General features: G+C 33.2%; 1 protein-coding gene across 1 annotated transcript in view; it reads right to left on the bottom strand.

The window, feature by feature from the left end:
- Positions 1–473: 473 nt before the first annotated feature.
- Positions 474–16,882, bottom strand: part of LOC131030051 (pre-mRNA-processing factor 19) — a 50,829-nt gene continuing 34,420 nt past the window's right edge. The window contains exons 5-18 of the mRNA XM_057960732.2: positions 11,824–11,910; positions 10,685–10,832; positions 10,452–10,576; positions 10,122–10,238; positions 6,035–6,130; positions 5,782–5,841; positions 4,717–4,791; positions 3,408–3,512; positions 3,091–3,207; positions 2,875–2,952; positions 1,642–1,738; positions 1,425–1,476; positions 1,120–1,190; positions 474–1,008 (exon numbers count right to left, since the gene is read on the bottom strand). Coding sequence (XP_057816715.2) covers positions 899–1,008; positions 1,120–1,190; positions 1,425–1,476; positions 1,642–1,738; positions 2,875–2,952; positions 3,091–3,207; positions 3,408–3,512; positions 4,717–4,791; positions 5,782–5,841; positions 6,035–6,130; positions 10,122–10,238; positions 10,452–10,576; positions 10,685–10,832; positions 11,824–11,910 — 1,338 coding nt within the window. The 3' untranslated portion in view covers positions 474–898. The remainder of the gene's footprint in view (positions 1,009–1,119; positions 1,191–1,424; positions 1,477–1,641; positions 1,739–2,874; positions 2,953–3,090; positions 3,208–3,407; positions 3,513–4,716; positions 4,792–5,781; positions 5,842–6,034; positions 6,131–10,121; positions 10,239–10,451; positions 10,577–10,684; positions 10,833–11,823; positions 11,911–16,882) is intronic.

The following is a 16,882-nucleotide window of genomic DNA, read 5'->3' as shown; positions in this document are numbered from 1 at the left end:
TTCCGTTTCAAATTATTTAGTTAAAATGATTATACAATGAGTTTTGCTCAAGAATGCTGAAAATATATATTTTTATTCTTTTTGTAAAATTTGTATAGAACATTCTAGGCTAGTTGGAATGAATATACAATGACTTTTACTCAAAAATGCTGAAAATATCTTCTTTAGGTTATAGCTGGCCACATAAATAGCTGAGCATTACTTTCACCCATACTTGAAACTATTTATTTCCAATTATTTAGATATGACGTCTCTCCTAGGGGTCGCTTTATTTTTGTTGTAAAATCTTTGGATTTTGTTTCCTAAACCGGTCCACATATTTCGCTAGGAGTGCATCAAAAGAGGCATTTCAAATGGAAGCACCCATTTGGTTTCCTGACTAAAATGTGTACTTTGTATAAATTTGGCCACACAAGCAGCCTGCTTGAAATGCTCGCCAATAATTAGTGTTATAAAAATTAATTGAAATTGGATGGTGAGAACTTGTCGATGTTTCAAGCACGAAATAAGAGACAGTTCATATGCAAGGCATGCATATGTTCGGAATTAAGTAAAACTCATAATAAGAATAAACTTGTTGCCAAAATTTATAATTTATATAATTTTGACTCTACAGCATCTAAAGACTGTTGCCAAAATTTATAATTTTGACTCTGCAGCATCTAACGATTGTGTGGCCACACAAAAAGCCGGCTTGAAAGACTCATCTAATAATTAGTCTGATTAAAATCGATGGGAATGGACAGGGAGATTTGCCTTGGGCTTCAAGCACAAAAGATTTGTCGTAGGTAAGTTTTGCCTGATGTACAAATGATTTGCATTCTGTAGATCTCAGATCTCAAATCTTGAGTAGCTTCCTCAAAATTCTGAGCAACACATTAAGGCAAATATTTTGGCACTATGTTTCACTCGCTCCATTTGGAGAACCAAATATTCTAAGGTTTCTATCTCCCGTTCCAACAGCCAAATAGCTTGCATCAGGCCCAAATCGAACAGACATAATTTTCCCTGAAAGCAACAAAAGGATCAAGAAACGTGATTAGTGCAAATTTAGTTTGCATAATCAAGATTTTGAGCAACTCATGTTACATGACTCCAAAATATCTTGCTCATCCGCACCTGTGCCTGACAAGTCAGGAAACGTTTTAATCGAATTCCAATCTTGCTTCACACTGGCAACTTGATACACCCTATATAAAAGTCAAAATAAAACATAATGAGACTACGTCATAGGATCGATACAACCTAAATGAAAAGTCAAAATATAACATGAAAAGAATATTTATCATAGCACACCAACAGTGAGTTAAATAAATCCTGAAACATAACAGACCACGACCATTCCATCAAAATTGTTCATCCACCTCTTTACTATTTTCAGTTATCAATTTATTTAGTTCTCTTGCTGAAGTAGGAAAGCAAACCTTATGTCTGAACCCCCTATTGCAAGGTAGCTGCCACTATGATCAAATTGCACTACAGGGAAAAAAAAAAAGTCATTTGACACATCAAAATAATTCAACTAACTTTTGCCTTTCTTACATTCTACCACTGCATTGGATGTGAAAATAAGCTTATGCACAATCCTCAGCCAATCTTGAACGTAAACATCAGGCAATTATAAACCATTAGCTAGCAAACCTGAATTTGTTGGGGTATCTGAATCATATGGAGCAAAGGAACGAAAATTTTTCAGCTTTCGCAAATCCCATAGTTTTACACCATCATATCCTGCTGTCTGCATGCATTATTGACCAAATCATCATCTTAACAATGATAACCAAAAAAGTTAGCATCTTGATTACAAATAAAAAGCAAGACAATACATTTCTTGGAAGTCAGTAAATACCAGATTGGTTTATGTATTTCTTGACAGAAAGTAAATGCCAGATTGTTTTATGTATTTACATAGTCCTGTAGATTTAGCTATACAATGCTCAAGTTTTTTCTGCAGTTAGTAAATTTTCCTTTTATTGAGAAAACAAAAAAGAACATCAGTAAGTGCAACAAAGACTCACACTTATGAAACACCATCCAAACGAAGGCCTTGTGTTATTACTTTCAGAGGAAGTTTCTTAAGAAGAGAAATTCTCACGAAACAAGACAGTAAAGTCAAATATCTCAGATTTGCAAGAACACTAAGCTTATAAGCAAAGAAAAGGCAAATAATATCTCCCTTGCTTCTCTTATAGGTGCTGTTCTATGGCAACAAAAACTCTTGGTTTGTTATATAAATATCAGAAACAAAGTACAAGAATATGACAACTAAACAGAGAAACACTCCAATAGCAATGCAGGGAAAAAATTAGAAATCCTTTAAATTATTCAATCAATAAATGTAAATGATTAACAATGTATCACTAAGTGTACCAGTTCTTGTAATTTTTGCTTCAATGACACTTAATGTCAGATGCACCCACATATTTATGGCCCAGTTGGAGTATATACACCAGCTTCTGAATTGATTAGCTCTAATCATCCATGCGATGAAAGGAATCTTCTTAATCTCATGGAAACTATTAAAAGTGACCCGAGTTCACACACTATAAGAAAAAGCACTACATAAACAATCAAACAGTCTGCTTTTAACAAAAACTCACTGATCACGCAAACACACTTTGCATGAGAGACCACAAAAACAGTCAGTCCCATGAATTTTCATATGAAAAATGCACGACCAAACAAGCACTTCAAAATTTAGTCATGCACCATCCACTTACTGTAAAAAAAATTACTGTTCCAAAATGCAAATATCAACGCATGAATACTTTGAAAAATGCATACTTTGTTCTTATTTTAGTCGCAACTGATCATGAAATCAAAAATACATTATAAGAACTCAATTGTTAAACAGACTCTTCAGATCTCACATACCGCAAGGAAATACCCATTTTCTGAAAATGATATATCAGTCACGGGACCAGTATGCCCAGGAAACTTTGCAACATTGGCCTACATAAAAAGATTAAAGCTTAAGTAAACTTAGAGAAAAGCATGTTACCTGTATGATATCTATCAGAACAACTCTATTAATAGAGTATAACTCCATAGAAAACAAAAATATTGGACATATATATGCAATCCATGTACCTGGGTCTTCACATCCCAAATTCTCACTAGTGATTCTGCAGTCCCAGTTCCTAGGATGAGACCATCGGGATGGAAAGAAGCAGATGTATATCCATCATCTAAAGAAGCGTCACTAACCTGTGCACCATACATCCAGCCTAATCAATCTGATATCAAATAGAGTTTGTTACCTGCTTCTCGTTACATTTGCAATAGAATGCCCACTGAGCACTGATCAATTTGAGATAATATAGCTATGATAGAACATATACTATGTTTATCATAATGAAGACCATCGCATAAGTACAAGCCAAGGCTCTTAGGAAGGAAAGGGATACCTGTTGTAGGCATGAACCAGTTGCAAGATCATAAAAGCACCAGGTTTTGTCCATCGAAGCTGTCACAAAGTAATTATGTGTTGCATGAACAGTGACCGCATGAACCTGACACAAAAATATTCCCATTATTCATCTGACAGTGCTAAGAATAATATTTGAAAACCCATTTAGTATGATTCATCATAGAGGTAAGAAATACCCACAAAACATAAACAAGTGAAAGAAACCAAGATTTATAAGACAAACCAATAAGCATTTCTTTGTAAATTGTCATAGTACTGCAGTCTTTACTTTTCAGTTCAGTAATAGGTTTAATCGTGAAACTTTTAACTACACTTTACGAAAGTTTAAGTTCAAATAATTGATTGTTCAATGCAATCAACTATGATCACAGCCAATCATGATTAATTTTTCAAAGCAAGTAATTGTGATCAACTTTTAATCATTTGCAATAATGATCAAGGTGAAGGGGCTATAATAGTATACATGTGTATATAGATAAAAATACCATTTTATTACCCATGTTCAAGTGCACATAAGAATGGCAGAATGCATATTCTTTATCTATCTACCCATCTATATAAATCTCTACAGTAATGAGCCTATAGCAAATAACTACCATGATAAAATTGAGGAACACACAAAATGAGGAAAAAAATTAGATGCCAGTATCAAAAAGTGCGGACTGGACAGTGCATCATATACATAAATAAACCCAAACACAAGGTAAATGGTATGCTCATTCATGTGTGAGCATGCAGGAAAGGTGGATGGCCCATTCTCAAACTTTCTAGCTAACATGCAAACATCAAATCCAATTTAGGCCACCTTCTATAAACTGAAATGTACAATTTAGTTGAACTGTATACACAATGGATTCAACATACAGACATTATAGATGCATTTGCTAAAGTCAGGTGTGAGAACGGGAGAGAGGCTTTGTGATGATTGAATATGGGGAAAATATTATGAAATTGTAACTTTTTTCATGTAAGAGCTTGTAGGGCTCATGATGCTACACAATAATAATAAAGATACCACTAACTTTGCCTTGCAATCATTACCATTGTACGTGAGTTTAATTATCGTGGAAGAAATGATCACTCATAGAAAATATCATTGAAGTGATGATGCCTTGACTATTAAAAATGCTCCACATAGTTAAAAAACCCACAAAAAGAAATCATCTAAATGGATGTAAGAATGAATCCTAACAATGTGATTGCCCTGAAGATGAGTTAAGAAAAGGCATAAATGTCTTTTAAAAAAATCAAATGTTACGTATCATTAGAACCAAGAAATGGCAAACCTCAGATAAATGGTCTTTCAAAATATGCCGGCAATTGTAGTTTCCATCTTCATTTCCTTGCCATATCCGAACAGTCTGCAGCCAATCATCATTTCACATGTCCATACAAAAAAAAATTCAGAAGATGATTAACACTATGTTATTAAACCAAACTACCATCTCTACCTCAGGCATAATATTAAACAAAATCTCAGTCATGTCTATATAAACAACAAAATGTCCAATCCAAACATACATGGTGAATGCATGCCCAGTTTACAAGTATTTGTAACAGAAAAAATGGAAAATATAAATCAACATAAAAAAGAACTCTCATTAGCATGTATATGTAACAGAAAAAAAAAAAAAAATATACGTGAACATAAAAAAGAAACTCTCATGAGCATGGGAATGCAACAGTTTGTCACTTGGTTGTTTCACTGAAGAGCTTGGTTGTGTTGGATCAACTTGGATGTGTTGGTCCTTGGTGGATGTTCTAAGTGTTGGGTACGAGAGACCATTTATGTTGTCCTAACGGCTAGGCCTGGTCAAGCCCAGAATTCATCAATCGGAAGAAAAAATAACTCACACTAATAGTTTCCTAGAGATACAGTACACAAGTTTCACCATTATATCTATTGCGCTTATAGATCTTGGATTTTCTCTGCAATTGTTTACGAGGTAAAGTGAAAATGGGAAAGAATGAAGCTGCAACATATCAACTACAAAAAGACGTATAGCAAAACCTTTTTTACAAAAAATACTGGAACACAGATAAAAGTTAATTATGTCAGATCAGAGAAGAAACATTTAAATAATGAGAAAACAGACTTGATGGCAGGCAGATCACCCCTCTCAAGTAAACGAACACCTTTGCAAATATTTTCAGAATATTTAAAAAGGCTATAAGCTATATTATTAATATAAAAGTTAAAAAATAATAGTTCCTTATTAAAATCCCCTGAAAACTTCAGATGCACATATTATCAGAATAGTTAAATAGCAAAGCTATACTGTCAAAAATATATGGGCTTCTAATTTAGATACATTGAAAACTTAAGCATTTCTTATAAAAAACCCACTAACCTTATCTGCTGAAGCTGTAAGCAAGAGGTCATCGCGTGGAACAAATCTTACACTGGTAACCTGGATATGACAAAGCAAACCAAGAAAGCAATTCTTTATATATCATAATCTTTACTAGCATAAAATACCATACAAAAACATTGTTATAACAGAATTCTCATGAAGTGAAATTCTGAAAAAGTAAATACTATCTACAACTTGGTAAATACTAGGTGAAAAAAGTTAAAAACAAAAAAGGAGGATTTTAGCAAACCCGTTTGCTGTGCCCAGACAGTGTAGAAAGGATCTGGCCTGCTGAGGGGTCAAATACAACAGCATTAGCATCAGCACCACCAGTTACTATGAGATCCTGTAAACGTGAATATTAAACAGATTAGGACCATTAAAATGCATCACAATCTGAAAGAAAACTTGCAATTGAGAACTGTAATTTTGCACCAACATTGAATTGAAACCCCAAAGTATGAACCTATTGGAGATTAGACATCTGGGGATGCAACAGAGCCTGAAGAAAAAACTCTACAGTTGAGAAAATAAATCTTCTGAATGATGTTAACCAAATTTATTTTTAAAAATTCATTAACAGTATTCTTAAGATATTTCTTTGTAATGAACTGTTAGAATAGACTTTTACTTATATTACAGGAATCTGAAGAATGGCCCCTAGCAATAACCTTGTTTTGGACAACACATCTGTTATTTTGGGCAATACAGCAAAGGCCATGAAACTCAAAGGTAGTAACTGCAGTGGCATGCCCTTTAAACAATTGACAAGGCTGCAAATATTTTAATTAAACACCTGATATAATACCAAAACATCAAGAAAATATTTGATCGAGGATGATAAAGTAAATGTGAATAAACATGCAAATACATGTGTTTGATAAACATAAACATGCATGGAAAATGTGCACACACACATACAGTGCATGCGCAAGAATGGAAAGACTACCTGTATTCTACTTTGGCTTTAACAATCGAAGAAACCAAGTTTTAAATGTAGAAAAAGAAATAAGGTTAAGGCCTAATGTCTTCCGCTTCCTCATTGAAATGTAAAATACCATATAAATCATTTATTTTGATACAATTGAAACTAAGATTATACCAAATTCAATTCAAAACTATTATTATTTAGCTACACTGGTGAAGATTATTCACCAGTGTAGGAAGGAAAAAAAAACGCAGTTATCATTCATCAAAAAGCTATTTTTCATGTATTTTTCCAAATATCATTTCAGCTTTCTAAAAGAAAATTCTTATTTTGTTTAAAATTGACCATTTTTTGAATAAAAGTTATAACATAACGCATGAGTGTATGGTGCAACATTTACCCTATTTGCTGATGTGTAAACAATCCTGCCGTGGATGTTTGTCGTAATGGCTATGTTGATGTTGGTCCTTAGTGGACGAAAATGATTCTTAACAGAAAGTGTTATGTGACTGTATGGGGATGAGGCCCCCTATTTGGCTATTTCTGGTCTTACTAGCTGGGGTCAGTTATTGACCAGACTTATTAATCGAAAAAAAAAATGTACAAAACATATAAGATTTTAAAGAAAATGTAATAAAACTTTAGCTTTTTTACACCATTCAATGACTGAGAAATCAATATCCAGAATAGTTTGTTGTATTTTATAACTTCTAAAAGTGTAATAAATATGAGAAAAAGTTTTATATAAACTTAAAAGTAAAGACCTATGTTCCACGCCATTTCTTGGACCGGGATGTCAGGACATGAGGGCACGCATTTTGGGAATGGCAGCCCAAGGGCCATTTTTCGGTGTTGGCAAGGGAGGATAGCTATATATATATATATATATATATATATATATATATATATATAGAGAGAGAGAGAGAGAGAGAGAGAGAGAGAGAGAGAGTCAAATTTCTACAAGTTAATAGAAAGCAGCATTACACCAGCAATATACCACATTCCAAAAAAAATTGTTTGTCTACACACTCACAAATACCACTGTACAGACCATGGCCAATGCACATTCAATCTCTTTGCATCTGACAATGATAATTGACTCTAATTGTCATGTCCCCTTCTTGATCATTATATAAATAAAACCTAAATGAAAAAATTATTATTAATATAATATTTATTAATGAAAGATTAATTGAAATCATTAAATACTTGTTTATTATTAAAAATTATTATTTAATTAATATTCATTAATAATAATATTCTGAAAATATTCAAATAAGAATAAATCAATATTATTATAAACATCACAAATTGAGATAATGAATCAGATTATCATACATAAGAAAGTTGAATATTTTTTATAATCAGTACCATCAGCAAAGATTATCATGAATGGTGGATCGGTCATACAAGAAGCCAATCCAATCGATGAAAGCTATAAAGATAGCAACTGCAGATCGTGGTTGGAACTCAGTGTAATTAAGGCATTAAGGAAGGTAATAACCTCCATGAAATCTTCTTGTTAAGAATCTATTAATGATAAAGTGATTAACCAATCCAACGATTAGTCATGATATCGATAGAGGTTAAGAAAATGATTATGATAACAGCGATTTAGAGCATGTGTGATCAGGGAACAATTAGAAAATAAATAAACAAGTCACGGTTTGCAAACAAACTGATTCACATATATTCTGGGAGGTGTGATTAAGAGGCATCGTGTCTCTTAGGACTTCAAGAGATGCGAACCTTTAGTCTTGCAAGATATATATTGAGGATCCATCTCATTCTAGGATGGATGGGAATTCACCTCTGAAGATTAATCCATTTTTGGGATATGTTTAATAAGTATGTTTAATAAATGAAGCCCGATAATGTCTTTAAGCAGAATTTGAATAATAATATTAACAGACTGAAATATGTATTATGGTAATACATAATTTCATGACAGTTGCAGACCAGATCTGACATGCGTCAGTTCTGTCTGCCATTACCAGCCACTAAATATATTAATAACTAATAATGTTTTTAGCAGTGGTAGTATTAATAACTTATATAATAGGTTATTTGCAAATACATAGATAATTGGTAATATTATTTAATTCATTTATTTGTTTGTTTATACGTTCAGATCAGAATAAGGATCATATATATATAATCTTATTATATATATATATATATATATATACATAATGTTTTAAACAGACAAATAACGACATTAGATTGTAAATCAACAAGAGTTCATAAGATAATAAACAGTAAGAAGAATATGTTTATATTTAAATAATTCTTGTTACTACTGTCAGTGTTTAAGAAGTTGGGAATTGAGATGTTTCCAAAGAGGGATAGTCTAGATCCAAGCAATAGGTTAAGTCCCAAGATAGGGTGGGAATCAGCAACCTGTAAAACTTGAGGGAACCTATTGTATTGTGGTATCCAAGCGCTTTAGTAACAAAAACCATCCTCTTCGTCTTTAAAGCTGGAGCAGTAATAATGGTGGACATTCACAATTTGAATTATGAATGATAAAATTAATTACCTAGTATAGTGAATGAACAATTTAATAACTGATAAATCAATTGAACTATGGAATATCACTGATTTGATTCATTGCAAGATGGAATTGTTACCTAATCAATCTAGTTTAAGTCATAAGTATATTGAAATACATTAATTGTGGTTAAAACTGGCCTAAACCTAGTAGGGCACATTACACTATTGCCATGTCAAGAATTTGAAGTTTAACACTTTTTTCAACAATGAAACCGGAAAGCCAAATCATTGCAGTTAGTGTTAACTGTCATGTAACTTATATCACTAGCTATGAATCTGAATCATGATATATTTGCTGGTTATTATGCTACTCTTGTTGCTGTCATTTGTCACCATTAATTTTGTATCTGTTATACTACTGTTGAGATATTTGCTGCTGTTATAATGCTGCCATGTTATACTGCTTTTATAATGCTGTCATGATATATTTAACAGTCTTTATTTTATGTTATGAACTAAAAAATTAATTAACGATATAAAAAAATTGTTCTGCTATCAGGAATGTCTGGTCCTTCCTCAGTCAAGGGATGTCTCAGACGTCCACAGCCATCTTGGGGATAGCCAAATGTCCCTACAGAATTTCTTATTTCTGCAACACATTTCAGAAATGTTTTGAAGAGTCGAAGATTTTGGAGACAGCTAGAAGACATCCCCTGCTTTCCTACCATACCTGAAATGCCATTGGGGATGGGGATGATAATTTGAGGGCTGGGGACACATCCCCGTGGAACACAGGCAAAGACTCATTATTATGGTTTACCTTAATTAAAAAACTTTAAAAACTATTTATCCTCAAGAATATATTTGATGAGAATGAACAATGACATCTTTGATGACATATTTATAATGTGCATACCTTTGAAGGATGAATATCTGCTGATAAGATTCCTGGCTTGTTAGTTTTATGAAGTGGGTGGCTGGACAGCTGAGTATACCTCTCCAATGTCTCAACAGAAGCCAGAGTTGATGAAATCTACATAGGCATTTTAAAGTCAACTGAAATGAGAGCAGGCCAATATATAAATGACAAATTCAATAATCACCAATATCAAGCTACTTTACATTAACACAATCACTATTCAATAATGAACAGACATTACAATATATTGTTATATTCAAAATGGTTTTAAGCCATTGTCCATCACAACAAATCATTTTCTTAAGGGAGAAAAGATATTCAATAAACCTGTCGCTTTTTACGCTGGCTGGAAAGCATAGCATTGCAATCCGTGAGTTCTTTGATGATTTCAGGTGTGATGCCTTGCTTTTGTTTCTTAGCAGGGGGGACCAGGTTATCATCTCCTTCAGCAGCTGTGGATGGAAAACTCATTAATATTTGTAGACTTAACCAAGGAAAAAGGTACAACAGAGGAATAGTAGAAAAATAAATGCATTTAAACTTTGCAAATTTTATCAGACCTCGCTTTCCGTTGCTTACTGGTGGAGCACCAATTGCAGGCACAGTAGATGGAGCCATTGGAATTTGTCTATCTGCCTGTAATAGCAACGATCTCGCTTCATCCCTCTCTTTCTTAAGTCTTGCAATGACACGGCATGCAGCATCATGCTGGAGGCACGAAAATCATGTTTAAATCAGATAAGAAAGAAACTAACAGTATAGCTGCTCCATGACAGAAATCATGGATATATAACGTACCAGCATATCACAATAAACAGTTACGAATTTCAGAAGAGCAAGGTTGCAAACTGACTCAGTTTTTTAGTTTTCCAAACCCGTGTGCAACTCTGGATCATGTGACTTACAATATCAACTATAGCCTACAATGTTGAAGGTAGCCTAATCAAGCTTCCAGGAAATTTCATGTACCAAAAGTTTCCCTTAACATTGTCACACCATTGGCAGATTGTTTAAAGTGCCTGCGTAAATTGAGTTATTATTTGTGCCAATGCATCAATGCCAATGTACATTCTTGCATTATCGCAGAGCAACATAGAAATACATAATTGGAAAAAGGATTTTCAAGTAAGAGGATTTGATAATGAGTGGCATCCATCCTACTCAGATCATTTCCCATGGAATCTAAGAAAATTGAAACTTCAATCTTTATGTAAATTTAGTGAAAGATAAATAAGTCTTATAACTGACCTAAAGCAGAAATTAGCAATGTTCTATGTCCAGCTGTTTTAAATACGACTCTCAATATTTTTCTATATTTTTGCCAATTCACAGCTTTTCTTTAATTAATGGCACCTTGTCAAATTAACTCTTTAACATGAGATGCAAAAAAACAAATGAATCAAAAGCAGCTGAATACAACCATAATAACAATGTTTAATACTTAATATCCATGTTCCTATAAACATTGTAAAAATTAATGTCGTGTGTTCTTTTCACCATTTGGTCCATACAATGATATTTCCTTTTTATTAACCATGATTTGGGCCATGCATTATTCCTGCATGTACAAGCATCTCTGAATAGCAGCTTGTGTGCAAAATGGTTTTTGTATAATGAAACGAATAGAATTGTATGTCTATGGAACTATACAACAATATTTAGCATTTAGACGAAAACACATTTGCAAACTGAAAACTACCTGATACAATGCATGGCTAAGTTCTTGTCTTGCTGTATGCAACTGCTGCTCCAAAGAATAGTTTGACAACATTACTGCATCCCATTCCTGGATATTATAAACCAGGTAATAAATTAGTTTGTGTATACCCTGAAAAGAACTCACCAGATAGAACCAACAAATATATTTAGTATCTTGTATGTCAACAACAAATATCAGCTTTAGGAATTCTAAACTGTGACTCTTGACCTTCCATAGGATGGGGAAGGTCTTGGGGTAAATCTAAATAATAATTCAAAGATATGTAATGGGGATGGGGCCCCCTACTGTGTCCCCACTGGTTCATAGCTCCAGTCAAAAGCTATTCAGGCTTCGGCCAATTACCAATCAAAAAAAAAAAAAAAAATATCAGCTTTAGAAGGGCAAAATAATAATCCATCAAAGGTGAAAGGACAGTGTTATATAACCTTCCAATCATGTCATAAGAAATAGTGCCATCAATTGTTTTAAAAGTCTAAGCAAAAACTATTTGTATGTCAACAAAGAATATCAGATTTAGAAAGGCAAAATAATTATGCACCAAAGGTAGAAGGGCACTGATATATGAATCTCCAATCATAGTCATAAAGAGTAGTACCACTGTACCATCAATTGTCTTAAAAGCCTAAGCAAAATTTTGCAAAAATCATCTCATGCACCAAAGTTTATTGTAAGATCACAAATACACTATTAAAGTAATATTGTAATATTTAGCTCATAATGGTCATTTAAATCCTTTAATTAGTTTTTAGTAACTTTCTAATCTGTAAGTCAGACAGTAAGAACAAAAATAAACATTTATATTCAATAAATTGATACAGTTAGATATTCAATAAATATTCTTGAACGTTTTTTTTCAGAGCAACAATAATTAGTTTTTTTAGGGCGCAGAGCAAAAAATTTAGTAATAAGGACACAGAATGCTGACACGAAAACGCCTGCACTGAAAGAAATGAAGTCATTGATTGCTGACACAAAACGCCAGCACTAAGAATGTGCAGCACTGAGAATGTTCTGAACTCTGACACAAAACATATAAATCAGAGCTGAGAATGTTCTGTCATAAAAACACCAGTACTTACATAAAATTCGCAGAAGAATACTGTAAGCGAAGAGTACTGCAAATAAACTCCATTGTACATGTCCCAAACTGAACTGGACTGAACTGAACTAAAGGAAATGTCATAGACAGATAACAAACATATTGACATCAATGACAAAACTCAACACAGTCTGTAGAATCTATGACAAAAGTTTTTGATCAATTTTTCAAATAAAATCAAGGGTTTCTGTTTTTGGTGGCCAACTTACCTGAAAATTTCAAGGAGATATTCAGAAGTTTTTTTGATCGTTTTTTTTTTTAAATAAAAATCGTGGGTTTCTTCTTCTGTGGAAAATCACAGGCAAGGGTTTCATTCTGCAACTCATGGCCTCTTTTCTTCTGATAAAAATAGCGGGTTCGTTTCATGAAGATCACGCGCTGAGGGTTTGATCAAGTCATGCCCTTTTTTTCTCTATTTGCCATGTGGATTTTCTTCTAAATTGTGAAGTTTAATTTCCGAGTATTTGCCGGAACTGTCTACTGTTTCTTTGCACAATTTTTTTAAAACAAAAATCGTGGGATTCACTGCTCGCAATGGAGGGTTTTCTTTCTGCCACGACTAGTGCATTCTTCTGCACGCAACCTCTGGTCTTTTTCTTTCCACCACATAAAGTGCATTCATCTGAGGAAAATCGCAGATATTTTCAAGAGAAAAATTGCAGGCAAGGGTTTCATTCTGCAACTTGTGACCTCTTTCTTTCTGATAAAAATCACGGGACTCGTTTCATGAAGATCACGAGCTGAGGGTTTGATCAAATCGCACCCTTTTTTTCTCTGTTCACCGTGTGGATTTTCTTTTAAATTGCAAGGTTTATTTTCTGAGTTTTTGCCCACATTGTCTACTGTTTTTTTTTTCCTTCTAAATTGTGAAGTTTATTTTCTATGTTTTTGCCCACACTGTCTACTGGTTTTTGTTTTTGCATGATTTTTTCAAAACAAAAATTGTGGGTTTTTTTAAAGGTTTCACAGCTCGCAACAGGATTTTTCTGGTGACCTTGCTGCCGCAATTAAGGGTTTTCTTTCCACCGTGACTAATGCATTCTGCTGCACACAGGCTCTGGTCTTTTTCTGAAACGCCTAGGGTTCTTCTGTCGGAATTGTTTTTTCATGATTTTTTATTTAAAATCGTGAGTTTTCATTTTTTGCATGATTTTTTAACAAAAAAATTGTTATTTCTCTCTGATCTATGCACCCAGATTTTTATTGTGGATTTTTATGGGTTTTGACAATCTTTCCACAAAATTGTGAGTACTTTCAATTCCGGCCAGGGTTTGCAGGGAACTTTTCAGCCAAGAGTTTCTGCAAATCTTGCATCTAACGTTTGACAATTTTTCCACAAAATTGTGGTGCTGCTTTGCAAAAACTTTTTAACAATTTTTGAACTAAATCATGGCTTTTCGTCTATAACAAAACAATTTGAAATAGTGGTTTCTTGTTGTTCGTATTTGCAATTTTTCTGATTTTTTTATCAGCCCTGGGTTTGCTTCAGCAAGTGCTATTGCATAAACTTTTTTTTAAACAAATCGTAGGTTTCAGTTTTGTTTTGTTTTTTATTTCTTATCAACAAAAATCGAAGGTATTTGAGAAGCTGCATTTTATCTTGTTTTATGTGTCTCTGGATAGCAGGAGGAATGGCTTCGTTACCCATCATCATGTTGGAAGGCAGCCAAGAATTCACTGGCAAGAAGAAAACAAGTGCAGTTGGCATCAAAAAGATCATGAGTTGTATCGGTTGGTAGCAAAATTTTGGGACAAATGTTGTAGTTGGTAAAATGAACATTAAGGGAGGGTATTAAAGTAATATTATAATATTTAGCTTATAATGATCATTTAAGTTGTTTAGGTTTTTAGTAACTTTCTATTTTGTAAGTCAATTAGTTAGTATTTGGAATCTTTCTATTCTATCTTTAGTTCTTGATCATTTTTGTTATGGAACTATCTTCTATAATTGCTTATATAAGGAGTATTCATCTCCTTTGTTAATGAGAACAGTCAATTATTATTTCATATACTAACATGAGCAAGATTTTAAATAAACGCATCAAGGAGGATTTAAATGACAAAACTGAGTTCAATTTCACTACCGAGACTGTCTTGAATATAAAGCAAAACTAGGTTCCTTTTTTTTCCCAAACATCTTCTTGAATGTAAGGCTAATTAACTACACTATGAATTATAACCTAAGTCACCAGGTTCGGACGAATTTGAACCTTGAAGTTCGAAATTCGCCGAACTTGAAAAACTATGTAAAAATTCGATTAAATTTGATTAAATTCGAAAAAAAGTTTAGGGTTTGCGATAAAGTGTTTTTTTGGCTTGCGTTTTAGGGTTTCGCGCTGATTTTATAAATAGGGCGGCCGCAAGAGTTGCAGTCACGCCCACGCGAGTTGCTAACAGAGTCGCCCAGTCTGCCCGGCCGCCACCAGTCCACGACGCCACCACCAGTCCACGACGCCACCAGCCCCCACGACGCCAGTCCGCGACGCCACCTGCAGTCCACGACGCCACCACCAGCGACCTGTCCGCGACCTGCACAGGTAGGCCGCCATTTTTTTAAGGTTTATTATTTTTTTTTATTTATAATTTTTATAATGTTCATTGTTTATAATGTTTAAAAATTTATAATTTTATATTAATAGTTTGTAATATTATATTATATATTTTTATATTTTTTAAATTTTTTTTAGGTTTAATATTTTTATAAACAATTTAATAATGTTTATTATAAATTTTATTATTATTTATTTAATAATGTTGTTTATTTAATATTTTTTTAGGTTTATTATTTATTTATAATGTTTATAATGTTGTTTATTTAATGTTTATAATGTTGTTTATTTAATATTTTTTTAGGTTAATTAATAGTTTATACTTTATAATGTTTATTTATAAATTTATAATGTTTATTTTTTATATATTTATAGATATATTACATATATTTATTAAAAAAATTTAAAAATTACATATGGCGAATTTAATTCGAATTTTATACATTTCGAATTTCTTCCGCATCGAACTTCATTCGAATTTCAAAGCTGTCGAACTTCGAATTCGAATTCGAACCTGGTGACTTAGATTATAACTAGAGGGTGAATAATTTCCTCCTAATACTAGTAAAATTTAACATCTAACATAATATTAGAGCTAATAATAAGAAACATAAACATTGGTCATTTGATGAGAAAATAAAGACACAAACCAAGCAGAGCCATGAACTTGGAAAGTGATAAAAAAATTATCAACTATATCCAAATTCCACAGTCTAAAAGACAGGCAAACCAAAGAATCCATGGTACAGAAACCAAAATGGAAATATATATTATAGAAGACAATTTAAACACTGTATAATAAGCATTTCTCTTAATATAAACAAAATATTACTTAATTATGACCACAATGTTCCTCCAAAGGACCAAAACTAATACGGTAATTATAGGACTTATCCTCTGAGCCAAAAAAAAAATTGAGAAGTTCAGATCTGGAAGGATCCCCTGCTAGGAATTCTTGCAAGTGTGCTACAGGATGTTGTAGGCAAGAAAAGATGAAGCAAGATCTTAGTTGAGGCACAAGAAGATCATAGTTGTTGTGGAAGTGGATCTTAGTTGTGCAAGATCTCAGATCTCAGTTGTCATGCAAGTGATCTTAGTTGTTGCACAACAAGATCTTAGTTGCTGCACAGCAAGATCTTAGTTACTGTGCAAGAGGTCTCTATTGTTGCACATCTCTCTTGCTGCTTTGGTGTTGAAGGTCATTTTAGGGCAAGGGAATGCGAGGACTGTTTTGTTCCTTTGTGGCAGCCGTTTGACTTCATAAGTGGGTCATGTTTGTTGTCTTTCAATGATAAGAAGAGTTAGGACAGCAAACATCATCATTGGCAGGTTGCTCCTTCACCAAGACCGTGATACTTGTGATGATTGGCAATCAATTTAGATTCCACCT

The sequence above is a fragment of the Cryptomeria japonica genome, chromosome 7 (assembly GCF_030272615.1).
Source record: "Cryptomeria japonica chromosome 7, Sugi_1.0, whole genome shotgun sequence".
Classification (NCBI taxonomy): Eukaryota; Viridiplantae; Streptophyta; class Pinopsida; order Cupressales; family Cupressaceae; genus Cryptomeria; species Cryptomeria japonica.
The sequence above is the reverse complement of the archived record's forward strand: the minus strand, read 5'-3'. Positions and strand labels throughout refer to the sequence as shown.